Below are 23,821 nucleotides of genomic sequence, written 5' to 3' on the forward strand. Positions count from 1 at the left end.
TTTAAAAGTTGTTTAAGTGTGGCTAAGAAAATTCTGTTTGCCATAGCAGCCATATTTGTTTACATTTGAAATTTAGCAGAATCGTGAATTCAGTTTCTACACCTTCAGTGTCTTTGACGAGAGGGACCGAAATTATTAAACTTTCATTTTTGTGCACTGAAAACTCTGCCTTGTTGCCTGCTGCCCGAATTGCTTGTTTTTGCTTAGAAACTCTAATTTTAATTGTATTTGGTGTTTTACTTTTTTCTACATTTTTCAATTTTTAATGAAGATATTTCGAGGTTTTATATGCCTTGTTGCAAACCAAGGACAGAATTAATTGAATGAGAAACATATCTCTAATGAAATTTCAGAAATGAAGCGTTTTATATTAGCAGCAAATAATGTCGCCAGTCTGTCTTGGACAGAGGAGAATGTTTACGGGTAGCACATGTGCATTAACAAGCAGCGCTGAATCGTCCTCGAAAAACTGTTTATTTTTTATTTGTTCAACTTCTTTTATACATCGCTTCAGATTCATTATAGTGTTTGAATAGAACATGTGGCAATGATTAGATAATTCTTCAGATGATATAATTTTTGTGCATTCTGAGTTGTAAAATGAATGAGATGTAAGGCTGTTAAGTGAACCTAGCCCAGAGTGTCGCTATGGTAAATAAATATAGTGAATTTTAAAGAGTGCATTTATTGTATTGTGATTTATGCACTATGACCAAGTAGATTTAATTCAATAAAGTTTAAACAAAATGCAGGAAAAAATGTGTGTAATTTAATATTCCATACAAGAAAGTCATGTGGTGTACACATCAGATTTTTTTTTTTAAAATAAAAGCCACTAAATGAGCAGCAAAAGCTAAAAGTCTTTCAGACGGAACAGCTGCTCAACCTGAGGTTTCTTGTCTGCAGGTTAAGACTTAAGTATTATTCCTTTGCAGGGTTTCTAGATATCACCATTTTGTGCTACCAAAGAAGGTTCTACAGCATTATAATGACCATTTGTATAACATCCTTTTTGAGTCATTCAACTGTTTTGCTTTAGGCGACATTAGGTGAAATACTTAAAACATTTTCCATTCCATTAAACTTCAAACATTCCCAGCAAGCAAAATTTAAATACCCAGAACAGTATTAAAATAAAATTAAACTACATTTGCTTTGAAATTTAGAATTTGAAATGTTTTATAGTTTTAAATTTCATGTTTAATAGATAGACATGAAAACAGCAGTTTTGAGCAACATAGCTTTAAATTAGACTTATGATATTTGGGGGTTTTTATACATGTTTTACTTCCTTGTACAAGGTAGATGAAGTATTGTAATCACGAAAATTGTGGGTATCATATTTCAACGAAAATATCCATTCTGACAGCTATCAAATTCAGTTTAATGATGTTTTTGCGTGACATCTGTATGCAAGGACAGAATAAAGGACTCTTTTTCCCCAAACGAATTATAAAACTGGTTTAAAATGAATCCAAAAGAGATTTTTTTCGTGGCGTCTATACATACGTACTATGTATGTATCTCGCATAGCGCAAACATAGCCTCGGAACATTGAAATTTTTTATTCTTGCTATAACACATAGTTGTGCACCTCCGATTTTGGTTGAAATCAGCCGCACCAGAAGTATATAAATATATACCCACTTCTGTTACTCCTCAGAGAGTTCATTTTTTTATTCTTATATGTTGGTAAACTGTGCATTTTTTGCTTTAAAAATGATTGAATATATTGTTCTTATCATCTGGTTAAGGTTTTTATGCCTTTAGTTAATCTGCAATGCCAATAGTTATAGAATTGTCAACAATTTAAAAGTTGTTTAAGTACGGCTAAGGCTAATTCTTTTAACAATGACAGCCATATTTGTTTACATTTGAAACTTGGCAGAATAGTGAATTAAGTCTTTCTGCACCTTCAGTGTCTTTTTGTGGAGTGGGACCAAAAGGAAACTTTCAGTTTTGAGCATCGAAAAACCTGCCGTTTTGCCTGCTGGCCAAATTGCTTGTTTTGGCATAGAAACTGTATTAATTGTATTAACTGTATTTGGTGTTTTATATCTTTCTATGTCTTTCAATTTTTAATGAAGATATTTTGAGGTTTTTGCTTGCCACGAAATGAGAACTGAATTAATTAAATGATATATGTAGCTATATTGAAATTTGAGGAAATAAGTTTAAATGAAGGAAAAATGTATATAATTTAATACTCCATACAAGGAAGTCATGTGCACATCATATTTTTTATTTTTGTACTTAAATAAATTATGGCCAGTTAAACTGGAGACCCGGTTAAAACGGAAGTCTACTGTAATGCCTTTGTGCGAACTCGGGGAAAGTTGTGTAACTGCAAATAAAAAGTAAGCTCTGCTATGAAAGTATCAGTCTTTCTACAAATTAATCTTAATTCAGTTTGCCTATGTAATCTTAAAAGTCTACTGATGTTAATTATCATGAACACCCAGCTGAAATCGTAATAATGTGAATGAAAATTTCTCAAAAACTTGAGAATATATATTAGAAGATATATTAAGCCATATTTCATTTTACAGATGGTGAACTGGAGGTTACTTATTGCCTGGATATTAATGCTAATCCTATATCTGAAATATTAATATAACAGCTGCGACCAATAACTGCACCACTCAGCTGCTCCAATATTTCTGTCACATTTCATGGTATTTCCTGCAAAGTTCTTAAATAACATGGGTATCAGAAATAGTTTGTGAAGAGTATGGTATTGCAATCAATTTCATTTCGGTATTCTCCTAATAGGCGATCTACCTTACTTAACTGTGTATTTACTTAATTCCTGCCCTTCCCCATGGTGCAATTAATAACACTACAGCTAACATGAAAGCATGCTGTGATATATGTACACAAGTCAGGAGAGATCACATTCCATATTAAATTCATAAGCCTTATGTTTTTCTTAATTTTTTTTTTTTTTTTTTTTTTTTTTTTTTTTTTTCTGAACTCTCCTTACAACATATTGTTACCATTTCTATTGTTTCATCTACAGTTTTTTTATAATATGCAATGCTCTCAAGTGTTTTCCTTTGTATATGCACATGTAATGTATCACTCTACCCAAATTCATAAAACTATAGTACACCGTTTCTGAGAAATATGTGATTCCAAAAATATAAAAATAATTTTGGACATAAGTGTATTTAAATTTATTACTTAGTCTTACTTTGGCAGAAGCATTTCTGTATTTCAAGAAAAGTAGCATAAAAATTGTACATGATTTGAAAAATCATATTTAAATGCAAATTTCTATATTCTGCTTAATTAAATTTAACTACTTCTAAAGGAATCCGATAAAGAAATAAAACATAAGAAAAAGATATTCCAAAATGAGCAATGAAATGTATAATAATTAAAACTTTTTACATAATGTTATGAGGAATTAAAACCATGTGATAATTCAATTTAAAATATGTCCAGTTTTAAGTATTTTATAAAAACAAAAATTAACCCAATAATTCAAGCTTTTTTTTTTTTTTTTTTTTTCCTTTCCGCAATATGCAAACACTGCATAGAACAATAAAAAGCAAATATTATTCAAATAAATTATTAATTCCCTAAATTTTTAAAAAACTTTATTTAAAAAGTAATTATAGCCACTTAGGCATTCTCAGTCAATTTCAAAATATAAAGCTTAACAGAAGAAAAGACTAAGCAAAAGGATCTGCCCATGTTCCTATTAAATCTCTAACATTCCTCAGTTTTTCTTTTGATGGACTTTCAACCTGAGAGGTGAAGAAAAAAATATTTTATTAAATCAAAAATCATGTAAATATATACCAAATAAACACCTTATACACAAATAGGAATCTTACACATACACACACGCAGATTTTTAAGAAAAAGAAGGAATTATGTTGTAGTGGTACTGTTTTGCAATAATTTTTTCCGCTTTTTTGATACAGGATTTTATATATATATATATATATATATATATATAATCACAACATGTATAGTTTTTGTGCAAGTAACTATTTAAAAACTCTGATGAGACTCTTTATTTAAGAGCTACTCCATATATTATTCTGAAATGTTACCTAATTCCCTCTTTTGCATATTAGAAGATGAAAATCTCTTTTGCATATTAGAAAATCCATGACTTTTATCTTGTAAACTTCAAGATAAATAATTTTAAGTATATTGGCTTTTTGAATTTTATCTTTTTTCCATAACGCTATAAGACTTCTATTTTTTGTAGGATTTTTTTTCATTTTTTCTCAATTTGGAAAATTTTCTGCATAAATTATTATTAAAAACCTCTTATTTTAGTTTTAGTAATTTTTTTTACAATATAAATTCATTTCCTGAAAAATATTTAATACTTTTGATTTACATTATTTGATTTTGATTTCCAAAGTTTTTTTAGTAATTTTGCATTTTTGTTGGTTTGAAATTAATTTAAATATTTATTTAGCACATTGATTTCAATTTACCCAATGGTTTCTCTGGTTTCATACTTTCAAAATTCATTTTTTAATGTTGTTTATATTTTTACAGTACTTTTCATTTTATTGTCACATCGGAGCAGATTAAATCTTGTTGATTAATTAAAATTTAATTTTTTAAACATTTGTTTAATTCCACTTATAACATATGTTAATTAAAAATATTAATTTAATTCATTTTTTATTTGGCACTTTCTTTTGAATTATTTCAAGAATTCAAAATTATCCAGATATAATTTAGAAATGCAGCTCTTCGGTGCCTCCTTGAAAAAGACCAAGAAATTTTTAAAAATTCATTATATTAATATTATCACATCATATTAAGTTATTTGATTGAATTGTTTTTCTTTTTAATGTATGTGCTTACTATTAAGCTGCTAACCTGCTTTTTTAACTTAATTGTTATCTCTTGATTATTATATTCTATATGTGTTTGTTTGTGTGTGTGTATATATTGTTGCGTGCGTACGGGTTCGTTATGAAATGAATGCACAAGTCCGATGAAAAATGAACAAAAATTTATTATTATCACAACAAAAATGCTTAAATTTTCTCAAATTATCATGCAGTATTACAATATCTCACAGTAGTTTTCTTTTAACTACTCAAATGTCAATAGAACGTAATTCAAAACAGCTAAAGAACGCTAATCCGCGAATTCGCTACAATCAACAACAGTAGTTTTCTAAACAACAACAAACTAAGCAACTACTACAAACTGAGATGTTTTCCTCTTTTATAAGATTTTAAAATCACGCGCTAGAATTTTCCAGTACTTTCTCGAAATCAAAAAGAGATATTTATTTATTTAATGCACGCGCTCTTGTATTTTCAATTTTCCGGCTTAGCTTTCTTTTAATATTCGTCACGCGCTGCACTGCGTGAGAAATAAAACCATTTAATTTATAATTGAACTAACATTAGCTTTTTAAATACCAAATTCGTAACACTGCCCCCTTCCCAAGGACTGCACGTCCCGGGCAGTACAATCCCTGGACAGGAAGCAAAACTTACAACTGTGGCATAAATGCATTAATAAGCATTACATTACAATAATAAACAACATGAACAATAAATGCAATACATAAAACAAATCAAATGCTATAAAATACAAATCAAATACACATTTAAAAACAAAATGGACCATGGTCTTATACTATTTACAATTATTTACATTATGTACTATGGCCATAGTAATGAGCTAACCTGTCGTAATGAACGACTTTAGGTTTAGAGTTCGAAGACTTACGAATCCGAACCACGACGTCATTCAGCCTGTTTAGGACTGTGTACGGCCCATCCCAAGGTGACTGTAATTTCGGACAAAGTCCTTTCCGTCGAGTCGGATTCCACAACCACACCTTGTCTCCTTCGTGGAATTGATGTTCAGTAGCTCTTGTGTCGTATCGGGTCTTCATCTTCTCCGTCGCCAAGTTGACTCGCTCTCGTGCAAAATTGTGCATCACTTCAAACCGGGCCTGGAGATCTTGAATATATTCCTCAGACGATGAAGGAGCATCCGGAGGGCGGCCAAACAATAGATCACAAGGCAGACGAAGGTCAAGACCGAAGAGCATCTGTGATGGAGAATAGCCGGTAGTCTCGTGGACAGCACTGCGGTAAGCCAGTAAAAAGAGTGGTAATTTCTTGTCCCAGTCCTGTTGGTTTCTGGAAACCACTAATGAGAGGTTATTAAGGATGGTTCGATTGAACCTCTCTACCATGCCGTCCAACTGGGGATGCAATGGCGTCGTTTGAGTTTTGTCAATGCCAAGTAGTTTGCATAGTTCTTTGATTACTGCCGAGGCAAAATTCCTTCCCTGATCGGAATGTAACTGAAGAGGCACTCCGAACCTGGAAATCCAGTGCTGTATCATTACCTCAGCTACTGTGACTGCCTCTTGATCAGGAATAGGATAAGCTTCAGGCCACTTGGTGAAGTAATCAATGACAACGAGTATGTATTTGTTGCCATCAGCAGTTCGTGGCAGAGGTCCCAGGATGTCAAAGGCGATACGTTCAAAAGGCGCACCTACGTTGTAACGTTGCAGTCTGCCTCGGCTGCGTTTCCTCGGTCCTTTCCGACCTGCACAGGCATCGCAAGATCGGCACCACTTTTGCACGTCATTCTTTGCATTATTCCAGTAAAAGCGCTCACGAACTCTCTGTAAGGTCTTCATAATTCCAAAGTGACCTCCTGTAGGGCCGTTATGTAGTTCTTTGAGGACATCAGGAATCCGGGATCTCGGAAGTATCAGTTGCCATCGGAACGTCTTCCCATCATCCGACTCGAATTTCCGGTATAAGACGCCGTTTCGAATGTGAAGTGAATCCCAGAGTGCCCAGTATTGTTTTGTTGTAGGACTACAGATAGAAATGTCCTGCCATGTAGGTTTTCTGTTTGATGACTCTATTAAATCAAGTATGGGTTTAATGTCGCGGTCTTCCAGCTGGTCTTTCCTGACTTCATCATCACTCCACGGGTCTCGAGCAGCCGATGTTGATGTTGTAATTTGTCTTGCGACCGGAGTCAGCAGTTCATATTTCGCTTCCACCGTGGAACAATATCGGCAGTTTTCTTGGCAAGGTCTTCTAGACAGGGCGTCGGCGTTTCCGTGTGATGATCCCTTACGATGACGGATAGTGATGTCATATTCTTGGAGTCTCTGTATCCACCTGGCTATTTGACCCTCAGGATTTTTGAAATTTAAAAGCCACGTCAATGAGGCATGGTCCGTGCGGAGGAGGAATTTTCTCCCGTATAGATAATGATGGAAATGTTCTACAGCTTTGACTATGGCGAGCAACTCTTTCCTTGTGACACAGTAATTCCTCTCCGGTTTAGACAGGCACTTGCTCCAGTAAGCTACTACACGTTCTTGGCCGTCTATTTCTTGGGACAAAACAGCACCAACACTTTCATTGCTCGCGTCGGTGTCGAGAATAAATGGTCTGTCGAGCTGAGGATACGTCAGGATTGGAGCAGATGTTAAAGCTTCCTTTAAGTTGTTAAATGCATCCTCGCATTCCTTTGTCCACAAGAATCTTTGCTTGCTCTCTGTCAGCTTGTGAAGTGGTCTTGCGATGGAAGAAAAGTTCTTCACGAATCTCCTATAGTAGGTGCAAAGCCCTAGGAAGCTTCTCAGCTGATGGGCATTTTCGGGACGCGTCCAGGATTTAACCGCTGATACCTTTTCAGGATCCGTGCGCACACCTTCTGCAGAGATGACATGTCCCAGGTAAGTCACTTCCTTTCGAAACAATTTGCATTTAGCGGGAGTCAGCTTCAGATTGGCCTCTTTCAGTTTCTGAAGCACCTTTCTAAGATTTTCTAGATGCTCTTCAAAACTCTTTCCGACGATGATGATATCGTCCAGGTATATCAGACAGGCTTCGTAAGAAAGGCCTTTCAAAACAGTCTCCATAAGACGTTCGAATGTTGCCGGCGCATTACACAGTCCAAACGGCATCACTTTGAACTGCCAAAGTCCTTGTCCCGTAGTAAATGCCGTCTTTTCTCGGTCATCAGGATGGATTTCTACCTGCCAATACCCACTCTTTAAATCAAGTGTTGAGAACCACTTGCTTCCAGAAAGAGTGTCTAGAATGTCATCAATTCTAGGAAGAGGGTAACTGTCTTTCTTCGTAACCTCATTCAACCGGCGATAGTCAACGCAAAATCTTGTTGAGCCGTCTTTCTTTCTGACGAGAACGATGGGAGATGCCCATGGACTCGCTGAAGGCTCGATGACATCGCCTTCTTCCATATCTTTTAACAGTGTTCGCACCTCTTCCTGTTTAGCAAACGGTAGACGTCTTAGATGTTGCTTGATCAGGGGATGATCGCCAGTATCTATTCTATGTTGTGTCAAACTAGTTCGACCCACATCAGAAGACGAGCGGGAGAAAACAACTTGAAGATCTTTAATGACGCGATCGGCAGCATTTTTCTCTTTATCGTTTAATTGTGCATTCTGCAATATCTCCGATGTAATGTTCTCTGAGGACACGGATTCTGGGATGTTACTCTTTTTTTCACCGCTGGTTACTGGAGTACATGTTGCAACCACTTCACCTTTCTTAATAACTCTCGACTTTTCAGTTACATTGGCGACTCTCACCGGGATAACCGTTCTGGATAGGTCGACGAGTGTTGAGGCTACTAATACTCCTTTTGGGATATTACAGTTATTGGGATATTCTATGATGCCGTAGCGGAAATTTCTATTTTCGGCTATGGATCCAGGAAGTAAAATTTCTGTTCTTGCCGGTATTGTAATATAGTCTTGTGCTATGATTTTATGGACAGATTTAACTTCTTCATAATTAACGAGAAATAACGCTATGTCCTCAGATGTAGAATGCAATTCGTTATTTTTAAAATCCAAGGAAAAATTGTATTTCCTTAGAAAGTCCAATCCGAGTATGCAAGAATCAGTGATTTCTGCTACATATGCCGTGTGATGGTAAGCGGCACTTCCAAACGTGATGTTAACATTTACTTTTCCGTCGATGTCGATCTTCTCACCGGACACAGTCTGGAGGGTAACGCAGGGCGGCGTCCAGATAAGTTTGTTTCCTAGTTGTTGAGCCAAATCTTTTCGGATGATGGTGACGTTGGCTCCTGTATCTATAGTCATATTGCACGGAACTCCATTAATATGTCCTATTATGAAAAGTCCATTACTGCCGCCTCTCACTGCAGAAATCTGAAGCGCTTTAAACGGGGGCTTTTCATTATCTGGCAACCTCCGCCCCGCGAGATGGCCACTAATTAGTTTCCCTGCTGCTTGTTAGAAGCGGTCTTAACATCAGTACCCTGGGGTGTTTTGCAGTTTCGTCGTATGTGTCCTTCAGCACCGCAGTTCCAGCACTTAACGGTCGGTTTCTTCTCACCAATATTCCGTCTCAAGGCGTTCAGTTGTCTAGTTAAATCGTCAAGTCGAGCGGTGACTTGATCCCCTGGCTCCTGGACTTGAGCAGCTCTGACTGGGTGGCGGTCTCGACGAGTGGCTTGCTGGGCTGCCTCAAATTTCATGGCGTACACTAGAGCACTTTTTAAATCTTTTACATCCGCCATTCGTAGAGCTTTCTGTATTTCAGTATCTCAGATGCCGTCGATAAAGTATTGCAAGGACAGGATTTCCCTTGTTTCTGTCGGGCATTCCGAAAAGGCGAGATGGGACAGCCTTTCAACATTCGCGGCGAGCTCCTGAAGTGTTTCGGTAGGCTTCTGTTGACGAGATTTTAATTGGAGCCTGCTGTAGTCTTTTAAACACTTCTCCCCAAAGCGCAACTCCAAGGCGCCGGACAAAGCTTCGAAATCTAACCTTTTGTTTTCGGGAAGAGTCTGAAGGATATCCGCTGCGTCGGCTCTTAGAGAAGCGGCGAGATGACAGGCCTTAGCTTGGGAATCCCATCCATTCGCATCCGCCACGATAGAAAATTGTGTCTTATACACCTGCCAGGAGGTCTTCCCATCATATGTGGATAGCTTCAGAGGTGGACGAGCAGGCATTGGTAAGAATTTAAAATCATCACTCCTGCTCCCTGCCGACGCTACGAATTTCTTTAAAGTATCCATTTCTTTGGCAACTGCAGAAACTCTCTCATCAATTTGTTCTTTTACAGAAGAAACTCTTTCTTCTATTTCTTCTTTCACCGAAGAAACTCTTTCTTCAATATGTCCAACTTTATTTTCAACTGCGTCAATTCTGCCTTCCATAGCTTCAAATTTATTTTCTATTATGCAAGTAATTTCTCTTTTCATTTCTTCTTGACCAGGTTGAACGGCTTTCATTTCGTCCTTAACGGATTCCTGGCCCAATTTCATTTCTTCCTTAACGGATTCCTGGCCCAATTTCATTTCTTCCTTAAATGATGCTTGGCCAGCTTCCATCTTTTCTTGGAATGCAGCAAAAGCACTAATGAGCTGTCTCAATTGTTCTTCCATCGCTCTTGTTATTGGCATTCAAATCCCACTTCTGACACCAAAAATTGTTGCGTGCGTACGGGTTCGTTATGAAATGAATGCACAAGTCCGATGAAAAATGAACAAAAATTTATTATTATCACAACAAAAATGCTTAAATTTTCTCAAATTATCATGCAGTATTACAATATCTCACAGTAGTTTTCTTTTAACTACTCAAATGTCAATAGAACGTAATTCAAAACAGCTAAAGAACGCTAATCCGCGAATTCGCTACAATCAACAACAGTAGTTTTCTAAACAACAACAAACTAAGCAACTACTACAAACTGAGATGTTTTCCTCCTTTTATAAGATTTTAAAATCACGCGCTAGAATTTTCCAGTACTTTCTCGAAATCAAAAAGAGATATTTATTTATTTAATGCACGCGCTCTTGTATTTTCAATTTTCCGGCTTAGCTTTCTTTTAATATTCGTCACGCGCTGCACTGCGCGAGAAATAAAACCATTTAATTTATAATTGAACTAACATTAGCTTTTTAAATACCAAATTCGTAACAATATATATATATATATATATATATATATATATATATATATAATAATTAATAAAATTAAATTATAACAATGCAACAAAATTTTAATTTAGAATTAAGACTAAAATTATGCAAAAACCTTAAACATAATTGAAAACTGCTGCACATTTGAATTAAAAAGGTGGTACTGAACTATCAATTGCCGTTGGCTAAGAGTAACAGTACATAGGTAGAAAATTTTTTTAATATTTTTTTTTTCCTAAAAAGGAAAATTAAATCAAAAAGTGATGCATTAGTTGAATTAATTTCAGATTAATATGTTGTTCGGGGGTAGGTTAATCTGAACTTAATCCTTCATGCAACATCAGGTATTCCAAATATGTTTCTGTCTTCCTTAATTAATCAGAAGTAACTATTTTTCATTAAATTATGAATTTTCATTAAATTACTTCTGAAAATAAAGGTTTCCACGCATATATATTTAAGATACTTAACGTACTTAAAAATAGAAAGACTTAAAAATAGAATAATTATTATTAAACCGAAAATCAAGGATTCCACCTCTACATATTTAGGATACCTAATGTATAAAATACTTGCTTTTTAGTTTCATTTAAAAGTCTTTATGTGTTTTTGTTCATACTAATTAATTTAAAAGAAGAGTGTACATTAATAATATATAAAGAATGTAGGGCATATGTATGTGTATAAAAATAAATAGTTTATAAATGTTACATAAGTTTATACATTCTTGAATTCATTTTATGTTAAATAAAAGAACAGTTCATAAAAATATTACCACAGATATCATAAATATAATATGTCCCTAATTTATGTCAGAAATGGCTTATGATGGGAGTCTCTAAAACAGTATTCGTTGTAAGTCGATGACTACCTGTGTACCTGCATACAGTATAACCTAAACTGGAATTTTATATATTAATTAATTACATTAACATCATTTATTTGAGTTTAATATCTCTGAATAATAAACTATATTGGTGTTGTAAACATCATAATTATATGCATTAATGCTATAAATATTCATAAAGTTATTACTTCCGAGATTATACTAAATATTAACTAAAAATATTTTAAATTACAGTGAATTTTTAATAATATAGTTATAAAAAATCAAATGACTCTATGAAAATATATAATAACAGTGTAAAAAAGAAAACTTTATTAATAATAATAATGCTGAAATGTTCATAAAAATATGTGTTCTAAATTATTTCAATTATGTAAATATTATCAAGAAGTGTACTTATGGCACTTTAAACTGCCAAGTTTTAGCAGATTGATTAAATTTGAAAGATAAAGATTGTATCCTCTTTTGAAATATGACATTTTAAGCAGTGAGTATATACAAAGTCTCCTATGTTTCCTGCAATGGCAAATACTTGCTAAAAAGCTAGGATGATAAACGCATTCTATCATAACACAATATAAGGATGATAAATGCATACTGTAACACAATATGAGGGAAGTGCAAAATCTATAAGAAAGATTTCACAGATATTTCCAATGTCAATAATTACTTTTAAGTGTAGTGGCATTTAATAAATGCAATTATGTTAATCTTTCTCCCACTTCCTATTCATTTTAATACGAGTCAAAATAAGACTCACTCAAATTAAATGTGACAAACTGCCATTTATCCACAAATAAAAAAAAATTTATAATTACTAATACTACAACAACCAATTAAAGATTTATTTCAAAATATAATACCTATTACAACAATACAGGCATTCTAAATCACTTTTCAATAAAACAGCACATAAGACAGCATAAATGAAATAAAACTTTTTTATTACTTTTCTGCAGAAAACCTGCAATTTGGTATCATAATTCTGTTTAGCTGCTTAAAGCCATAAATTATATTTTGAAACATAATTTTTATTTAAAAGTTATAAAAGTAAAATATGCATCCAGTGGACTCGAAATAAAAGCAGCTTAATTAAAAGCTGTAACCATAATGTTAAAGATTTAATTTTTAATTCCAAGCTATCATTAGAAATTATAGTATTATTTCCATTTTGAATTCTTTTTAAACAGTAGTATATACATATCAAGTAAAACATAGTACATAACTGTGATTTATTAAATAACCAGGATTTGACATTGGGTATATTCCACTAAGGTTCACATTTTTGTTATTGTAAATTACTGACATTTTTTCTCCCATTAAAGTTTAGATGAAAACAAATGATTTTCTAGCCAGGATAATGGTTCATTGCAGATGGAAATTTTACAGAAGGCTTTTTGTAAAAGAAAATAATACTTACTGATGTATCTGAAGTAGAAATATTTCTTAACAGGGATTTCATGAAGATCCTCCAACCTGGCAACTTTGATGTCTCATCTTTCTTTTCCTCTGGCGACTCATTTTCTTTTAATTTACTATCATACATTTTATCACCTTCACATATCCAGAGGCACCAAGGCCTGTGTTCTTCTAATGGATTGAAGTCTACTTTTTCCTGAAGTAATTAAAGCAAGAAAAAATTTATAAAGAAAATTCATATTTTCATATTTCTGCAAGTAAAAAATTATTAATCTTCTTTAGCTCCACAAAGAATATTAATAAATGTAATTTAGAAAAACAACTGATTCTCTCTTGTTCCTCCCTCTTAAAAAATAAAACTTATATCAAATTTGGCAAACTATTCATAATGCTAATGAAATTTGTTAAGCTAATGGGCATTAAGACAAGAACGGATGAATGCAATGGTTAATACAAAAATTACACATTCTCATCAGCATGAGGATCTCGTTATAATTACATTATTATTTGATACACATTTTGTATGCAAAGCACACACATGAAATTTTAAAAGCTTATTTTACGCAATTAAATTTTTTCAGAACGTAAATCTTATATATTTTTTCCATTTATTCAGTTTCATTTCAAGAACTTTATTTTAATTTTTTGAAAAGTATTATCAAATACTCCATACTTTAATTAGGAATTTCTATAACTCTTCAGGTTAAAAAAAAAAAGTACCTGCAACCTGGCATATGCTCTCTTCACTACCAACACAGAATCCACTTTTATTTCATTATTATCACTCCAAGAATCAATAATTTAACTTTGAAAGAAAAATAATGCACAAATTAATACATCTTTTAATACATTACAGCCTTCAAGAGCATTTTCTTTACAACTCTCTATGATAGCAAGACTGCATTCAATTACTCTCTGTAAAAAAAAAAAAAAAAAAAAAAAAAAAAAAAAAAAAAAATAATTAAATCCCCATCTTCCTAAATTAATCACTGAGTTTGTTTGGGAAATCTCAGCTAAAACACACTTAAAACACACTGAAGCAACTCAAATTTAAATGTAAAGGTACATTTTGGAGATATTTAATTTAGAAATTAGCTGTATTCAGTAGATTAAGAATTTCTGCACTACATTTAAGTCGAAAATATTATGTTTTCAGTGTCCAAAACATGGATAAATGCAAGTAAATAAAAGAAAGAAAGTAATTACCTTATGGGGCCAAGAGAAAGATTGCATGGTAATGAGATTTCAGTTCAATGTAAGTATATTATAAAATTCAGCTTAAGTATCAAATGATAAAATCAACATATCATCTTACCAATAAAATCAAAAAATTTTAAAAAATACTATTATCTTAAAGGTGCAATCAATTGCTTAAACAAATCCTGTAACTGCTGTACATTTTCAAAAGATATTAGATAAAGAGTTTTCTGATTTTAAGAAGCGCTTTTCATAAAATGATACAAAAACAAAAATGATTAACAGATATTAAAATAACAGAATGAGCAGTTTCAATAGCAAAAATAGACTCACAAGCAAACTTTTTCTTTTCTTTAAAGGAGGTTCATCACTTTCATTCTTTTCAGCAATATCTTTATTTTCTGAGATATCTGATAAATCATCTTCTTCAACACAACTATTTATTTCACTTTTTTCTTGATGGCCTGCTGAATTAATTGAATTGTAGCAGTGCACCCATACTACACGCTGGCAATTAGTACAAGCAATGTATTCTTTTTTTGCATTTTTACTAAAAGAATAAATGAAAAACAGTTTTTTAATAGAGCTTTCCATTTATACCTGAAAGCATTAATAATATACCAGATTGAATCAATTTTTAAATAAGTTAAAAATAATGATAAAACAGCATAAAAATTAAAAACTTCTCATGTACTTCAAAAAACAAGCATAATCAATACAAATTGAATAGCAATAATTCTGTTTATTAATTAAATTGTTACAGTATGTATAATAACTACTATTATTGGGGGAAAATAAATTAGTTTCATTGAAAATAGGCATAAATATAATATATATATTAAAGGAACTTTGCCCTTGTATCTGACAGTGGTGCTTTCTTTATGATTTTAATTAAAAAGTATCTGATGAATATAAGTAACTATAATACTGATATTTCTAAGTAACAGTGAAATTACTATTCAAATGACAGATATTTACTAATAATCTTATTGTCATTCAGAAGTAAGAAAATATTTCTGTTGCATTAATAAATAATATAATTTGAAAGATACATTAAAGATATCATGCAAATAGCAATATTTCATTGCCTTCCAATGTAATCATTTAGACTTTTTTTTCAACCCATTACAACAGAAACTAAGCTGACAAATTTAAGCTTATTAAATTTGATTAATATGAATTTTGAAGGTAATGCAAAAATATTCAAATTATCCAGTTTCATTGAAAACTGATTATTTTGTGTAACACTTACCTCTCTTATCACATTGTCATATCACATCTGATGAATTAGTCTTTCTCTGCATAAAAAGAAACAATGGGGAAAAAAAGGACAATTATCTCATTGAAAAAATTTGTAATTTGCATATGCTTCTTTTTGTTTAGCTTTTCATAGCATACAAATTCTCTAAGTTAATTTAAAGACTGAAAAACGTTATATTTAGCATTAAGTTTCAACAAATTGTCTTATTTTTCCTAAAATGTCCACAGCATCTGCTGAAGATGATACAGCACTTTTGTTACATCATTCGTTTTGATTTTCTCTTTTTAAATACAAATGATTCAGTACCTTTATATTATTTACCAATAATTTCAGTATCATTTATATCATTTACCAGTAATTTCAGTATCATTTAGCTGCCCTTAAACAGGAATTTTGTTATTAATTCTTAAACAGGATTTATAACTGCTGTCAGCAACTATATTATCCCATTGCTCTGGAATCAGTATACATGCAGGTTCTTCTCAATTAATTAGATTCCCTTTCTTGGTTGTTTTTGCTTAAAAACAGTTTATCTGTGAGGTAATTTTTTATATTTATCAACCTGCTGTAGAAAACCAGTTGATAACTGTTTATAGTGTAATTTCTTTAAAAGTTTTGCTTATCATATTCATGTATATCAAGAAGATAAATTTGTGTTTCCTTATTTGGATTAATGTAATCCAAGATTTTCAAAACTACTAATCAGCAACAGAAATGTTTAAAATTCTGAATGACATCTTGATCGAAATTTTCTAGGGAAATTATCACTAGAAGGAAAAATTGTTCATTCAAGCTTCAATAATATATATAATGGCCAGTACAGTTATCAATTAGCCAAATAGCTCTCCTTTGAATTGCGTAGGAATTTTTATCGAATCCTAAAATTTTTACCGAATTTTTGAACATTTGTAAAACAATTCACTAACTCTTTTTGGTGGATTTACATTGTATGTGTAAACTAGTTCACACATCTTAAACATGTTAGGCACACACATTTTTATAATCACTTGCATTGATAATTTCTCAGAATCATCCATATTTGCATTCATTACTAAATCTACATTTTCTGTGTTGCTTCTGCCATCACTGCATCATTAACTTTAAATGCGAACAAAATACCTGTTCACATTGAATATATTTTTCAGTTAATGAGCTGCAATAAGTTCAAATGCATAACTCAGCTATTCATTTGCCTTTTCTGCATTTATTCATGCACTTTCTCTGTATTAAATTATAACTAGTTTGATAACAATAAACTTATTATCAGCTTGCTTTAAAATTAAATTTGCAATTTTTTGGCCCGCCCTTCAGTTTTGTCATATATCACTGAGCAGAAGGAAAACGTATTATGGAATGCCTTTGTCAACTTCAGAATATTCAGTCCCTCTCATTCATCTTTAGTTAGCTTATTTGTTACAGCAGTCCATTATTAATTTTATTCTTCAGAAAAGTTGATAAATTGCTAGGAATGCCATATTACCGAGCAATCTCTCTCTATTTTGAATTTTCATTTTACTTCCTTAATTACTTTTACCTCTACACTATGATCAACATAGGACAGCACCCTTAACACTTTTATTATACTGCCTTCTATGACTGCATCTAATGAAAAACTGGCACCAAGAACAGCATGAAATTAAAGAAGCTGGAAGAATCTTCTACAACTATAGCAATAGCCTCTATAACAAAGGGGTATTCTACAGAAAATCATAAACAGACTGTTAAATCCAAAACTGGACAATCACACTAAAAATAATGAGCATAGTCTAATAAAGGAAAGTTATTTTAAAAGAAAATTACATGTTCTATGATCAAATGTTTTCATATAATAACTGAAATATATGGTTAAATTATTCTACTGTCAAAAGTCGTTAATCCAGACTCGTCGGGACTTCGGCGATTCCGGATTATCGATTATTCCGGATTATAGATCATCAGTTTAAATCTCGTAAGATGGCATGCAGAAATTATAAAATTAAAAGTATGAAACCGTAATTTATGAAATAAAGAACAATTATGATCTAAAGGGCATCAAAATTTGCAAAAAGAAAAAGCTTAATATTTATTTGTTTACTTTATTAAACATTTCTTTCAATGTAAGTTGTTTAAGTTTTGCTTCGTTTCATATGATAATACTTTCTCTTTAATTCCATTAAACAGACATAATTTCTTGTTCAGTTACAAAGTTCTGCAGTTCAAGTCCTATAATTGCTGTATCGAGAATACTGACTAATTTGTCAATCGAAATTTTTTCGTTTTCAATAACCTCTGTCACTTTCTTCGCTATGGGAAGCGAATTATAATGACGAGGAACTTGTTTTAAATCATATCAAAGACGGAGCACATTGAGATGAAATACTACATTTCATAAGGAATTATAAGCCAAATAAAATAAAAACATCTGCCCTGAAGATAAGGATAGTGCTGACAGATCAACTTCCAATTCATCCCCCCGCCGAGCAGCGTGAAATTGATAAACAGATTTCGGATTTCAAAACATACTTTCGCTTTAGATCCTTTACATATTAACAAATATATATCGGAAATTCTATTTGATATAATTGAAAGTTTAAACTTACTTTTATAAAATTGCTCTTACAGTCTGCAAAAAATAATAAGCCGGATCCAATTCGAAAATTAAGGAACAACGCAATCATCAACATTAACTGAAATAGATAATTATTTAGCTTATTCGTCCATTATACATAAAACGCGCACGCGAAAACGTATTCTGCACTTGCGCACACTCATATGCGCAGTTGTAAAAGGTCTTACGCGCACGCGTAAACGCCTATGCACATGTGTCAACGCGGCGCATGCGCAGAAAGTTTTTTATTTTGAGGTCCGGATTATAGATCATTCCGAATTATGGGTGTCCGAATTAACGACTTTTGACTGTATAAACTCAATGGTAAAAAAGGTCATGCTTCCAAAATAAAGGTTAAAAAAAAAAAAAAAAAAAAAACCCTAAGCAATAATAGATGATTCCCTTTGGCATTTAACACACGACTTGAACAGGCCCATAGCCTTACATGTCATTTGTGTTAGTCCAAGAAATGCAAGTATTTGCCATTTAACAACTGTTGTTTGTTATTGCTCTTTTTCTTTTCCCAATCTTTTTTGCAGTATTACATATCAGTAATAAATAGGACAAGACAAGTGTCACTAAAAATGAAGCAAAAATTCCACATAAACAGAGATATTTTGCAATGGATGGACGTTGACATTTTTCAAAATATGAGAAGCATTTCAATTCAAATTATTCAAAGATTTTTTCATTCAAATTAAAAAAGTACTTTTAATATTACAATAAACAGAAAAGTCAAATTTGAATTGATTTTTTTTTTTTTGACAGAAAATTTGTCAAATTTAAAATAATCCAAATTTTTAACTAAGGAGGCTCAAATTACTCATAGTATATAAAATTATATATAAATTAGTCATAGTATATAGAATAGATATTTATAATAGCAATAAAAACTGCTATTCAAATGACAGATCACTTTATTATCAATATTGTTGCCATTCAGAAATAAGAAAAAATTTCTGTTGCACCAAGACGCGCCCATGATGGTCTTGGTGCTTTCTGTTGCACCAAGACGCGCCCATGATGGTCTTGGTGCTTTCTGTTGCACCAAGGGCATACAGTGATTTCAGGAAAATATTACATTGTCATCCCCATTTATAATACTAACACATTTCAAAACAAATATTTTATCAAATTATAGTAAGCATAAAGAAATATAAGACTCATGTACAGTCAAAAAATATTTAAATATTGGATAAAAAGACATACATATACATTTTGACAACCTTAAAATAAAAGTTTATATGACTTATATTAAGTGCAACAAATTATAAAAATTAATAAAAATGATTAATACTTATATGAAACCTATGCATTTAAAAGCAAAACATTACATTTACACAAATACATAACAAAACTATTCATTAGAACAAAAATCACTTTTTTTTTTCCAGAGAAAATTTGACATTTAACTTTTCCACATCCACTTTTTCAAATATACGATTTTTAGCATACTACTAGTTTACTCAATATATTCTAATTTGATGTTGCTATGAAGTGATTTTTAATTAACTTAAAATCTATTCTCTCTCTGTTAATAAAGCTTAAAGACAGTATTGTAGACAATGGGTTTGAAGGAAGTTTCTTCACGTTGTTTTTGACTTTTAGTTTATAAATTTCACATCCAAGAAAAATTAAAAGTATATTTCATACTAATTAACCCATTTTCTTGTGATCTAAATATTTATCGTCACATGTTTTTTTAGTTAGTTCTTACCAGAATATAAATAAATTAAGAGTATTTTTAAGTTGGAGTTTTTGGAAGTTTTAGACAAGAGAGCTTTTGGCAGTGACATTTACTGTAGTGCAAATATAAATACTATTATACAACAAATATGTAAAATACATAGTATTATCCTGCCCAGCTCTACAAAAATAGTTACCTAGCATTAGCCATTTTACTAGTCTAACTAAATCATGCATTTAATAAATGAGCCAATGATTGGTTCGGCTATCTGAATTGTAGTCTCCAGAATTCAATTAATTTAAAGTTCAACTTTAAATTAACTGTTACTGATATCATGCAAGCAGCAGATTTTCAAATGTTAACACAAGTCATGCATTTGTTAAGTTTAAAGCTTTAAAAAGAGTTTGTTTAAACTTTCTCAGGATTGAATTGTTATTTCATAGATGAGGCAATAACTTACATTTGTCTTAATAGGGTTGAATAACTTTGGTTAATTTCAAATAACAAGCCTAAATTTTCAGAAATTAAGGAAAAATCACAAAAATAGTGATAACTCATTCAAAAATAAGCCAGACCGTATAAAATGTGAATATCTGGTAACATACGAGTTGCTGAGTGAAACTGCAAATTAGTGGTGCTACAAGCGGAATACATAATCTGCGAGGAGCTTTAAAGTGTATGTTTGGAAGCAAGCCTACAAATTTTCCTCTGGTACCGAGATACAAAACGTGGCATAAGCAATTTGTAATAATGACCTCCAAGAATTATTTGCCCAAAGAACTGCGATGGAGAGTTTTTGGAAGACTAGAGGCAGGGCAAAGTCAGACAGACTTAACAAGATGCTAAATGTGAATCCTTTTGTGGTTCATAGACTTGTGCAAGAATTTCTAACCAGATTCAGCATCAAGAAGGTTCAACCAAGAATGGCCAACCAGTACCAGAGCACCAATAACCAATATTTGCTATTATGAGCACAAAGGAATAGCACTCAGACTTGTTTCAGATCCTCCTTTGTTGCAGCTACCACAAGGCTGGTGTCGTCAACCATGCATCTGAAGGAGTTCTGTACATGAGGCGACCAGCCATTTGCATGCTGCTCACGTCACATCATAGAAGGGAACATTTGAGATAGACATGTTAATATGTCCACTGGACAGCTGATCAGTGGAAGGTTGTTCTCTTTACAGATGAGCTTAGGTTTAGCCTTCAAAGCGAGAGTAAGCATTATTTGATTTTGTTAGAGCCTGGAACTCATTATCAACCATCAACACCCTTGAAAGAGGTGCTAACAGAGGAAGCGGTGTCTGTATTTGGGGTGGTAGTTCTTTGAGTGGATGCACAGACCTCCATATCTTTCCACATGGAACCGTGAATGCTGAAGCCTATAGATATGATATCCTTGATGCTTATGTGCATCTTTATGCAGGGGCAATAGGTGATGATTTCCTGCTACAGGACGACAAAGACAGACCACACAGGGCTTGCATTGTGGATGATTGTCTTCAGCAGCAAGGAATTCAGCACAAAGAATGGCCATGCTTTAGGAATCAATTACTGAAAAGGTGTCAGTTACTGCTCTAGGAATCAGAACTGAAAGTTGAACTTTAAATTAACTCAATCGCCGTGCTCTAGGAAGATGTATAGCTACTCTGAATCCTATGCTTCGGACCCTTGCCACGCTTGCAATTCTTTGCAACAGCAATGGCTCCCACGTCATACAGGACTCATAGACCACATAACTGACAGTATCACACATTGCTGTATGTGCTGCACTACTTCTAGGGGAGATTATATTCCATATTGAAGTTAATTTTCCTAAATCAAACTATAATGTCTGAATTGTTCATTTTATACTAATTTCTATAACACAATAATTTACTGGTAATTTCTTTACATGGTATTTTATACCTTACTATGTTTTGTGTACTGTGGGTCAGTTTCATTTAATTCTACATGTAACTTTCTGAGTAATCGTCATTTTTATGATTTTTCCTTAATTAATGATAACCAGTGTATTTGGTTACAATGTATGATTATTAAGCTACAAAATACAATATTAATTCAATTACACTTTAAAATTAGTTGTGTGATACACTGATTTGATAGAATGATATTTCTTCTGTTGGTTGTACATATATTTCTAAAAGCGCAGTTACTTTTTCTCTGTATAAAGTATTCAGATATTCCTTATGCTCTAGCAGGTGTTTAATTTGGAATCCCATAAAACATACAGGCTCTCTTAAAACATAAAATCCAAAGCATTAAAATGATTTATTAACAGTTTATGGAAATCACTGCTCTTTTACAGACAAATATACACAAACAGACATAAGATCAATAATAAGATCTGCAAACATTAGGCTTTCATCTAACCGACTTTCATTTTACAGAGAAATCAGTTTTTCATAAATAAAGATTGCTACTTACCTTCATCATAATGAGCAAAATCAGAGAATTTTACAAATACATACATTACAGTAATGATTAATGCAATATAAACTATGAAAATCATATTTTTAAAATTTGACATTAAAGAGCTCATATAATTAGAATTATTTTAATTAATACTTAATTTAATTAATACTTATTTTAATTATTACTTGAGAAATCAAAAGCCTTCCTTTTCTTAGATAGCTAGACAAACTGACCGAATAACAACAAAGAACAATAATAAGAAATACAAACTGACCTAACAACAATGGCTTTTTCCCCCGCAAAATATATTTATTTTATAACATAAAAAATATTTTCAAGATACACAATTAACTTGGTTCATAATATATTAAAAAAAAGCAATAAAATCAATAACTGAGTAAGAAAGACATAGATTTAGCATACTTCCATACTTACAAAAATACACATATTACATGCACTATATTTTTAAATAATTATTCACATAAAATGAATTTTAACACTATTACATTATCTGCCTAACCTAGATAAGAATTACTGGGCAACCCAGAATTTTATGAAAATGTATTTATCCGACAAACCCATCAAGGGCTGCACACACACATGGCAGGGTGTAATGCCAACATTTATCTTGGTGGTGATAGTTGTAGTGATTTGCATGGTTTTGAAATTCAATGGTCATGTTTGAGATTTCTAATTAATGCATGGAATTTTTCATTTTCTAGTAATGACTTGTAACACCACTGTGTGCTTGCTGATAAAAAAGAAAATGTCGCATTTTTTCAGAAATATGTTATTTTGCTTACAAGTAGAGAATGTAGGAATGCATAATTCCATGAAGTTAATTTGTACAGTTCTCTAACTTTCAGCTGAAACAAGTCGAAGTAAATATGGAAAGCAATGCCAGTTTGCTCTGCAATGACAAGAATTCTGCAATTCTCTGATGTTAAGTTAAAATAGATTGCTGGGCATATGGACAGAAAACCAAGAAAATGGGAAGTGCTTTATTATGGATGTTTATAGCATTTTTTAATTTTGTTAATTTGTTTCTAATTTTATGTAATTTGTTTCTAATTTTATGTAATTTTCAGTCGGCACTTTTTTTTATGTGGCTACTTTTTTTTACATGTTAGGTTGGTGTAAAATAATCACCAACAATTCACAACTTTGCAAGAGGGTTGGACAATTAATGCTAGAGTACCCAAATTTCATTATTTAGTTTGTTTACACATAGTTACTCTTTTTATAATTGAGTAATAATGACATTTGCTAACATGAATTTAAGCTGATAAAAATACATTAAAAATATACAGCCCAGTTCATCATTTTCATAGGATATTGAAACCTGTCCATAACACAGTTCAAATAGTTGTTATTCCATTAAAGGCAGAAAAGCATTTCAAAGCTAGCTAGCTAGGAAGACGAATGCTTTTGCTGAAGATTTCC

The 23,821-nt window shown here is 32.2% G+C and overlaps 1 protein-coding gene across 4 annotated transcripts in view; it reads right to left on the reverse strand.

The window, feature by feature from the left end:
- Window positions 1-2,918: 2,918 nt before the first annotated feature.
- Window positions 2,919-23,821, reverse strand: part of LOC118187280 (zinc finger C3HC-type protein 1-like) — a 54,623-nt gene continuing 33,720 nt past the window's right edge. For all 4 annotated transcript variants that reach the window (XM_085827601.1, XM_085827600.1, XM_085827599.1 and 1 more), the window contains exons 7-9: window positions 14,762-14,978; window positions 13,233-13,427; window positions 2,919-3,752 (exon numbers count right to left, since the gene is read on the reverse strand). In XM_085827601.1, coding sequence (XP_085683727.1) covers window positions 3,678-3,752; window positions 13,233-13,427; window positions 14,762-14,978 — 487 coding nt within the window. In that variant the 3' untranslated portion in view covers window positions 2,919-3,677. The remainder of the gene's footprint in view (window positions 3,753-13,232; window positions 13,428-14,761; window positions 14,979-23,821) is intronic.

This window comes from Stegodyphus dumicola, chromosome 12 (assembly GCF_044657685.1).
Source record: "Stegodyphus dumicola isolate Sdum_Otavi_A_Nest chromosome 12, ASM4465768v1".
NCBI classification, from domain to species: domain Eukaryota; kingdom Metazoa; phylum Arthropoda; class Arachnida; order Araneae; family Eresidae; genus Stegodyphus; species Stegodyphus dumicola.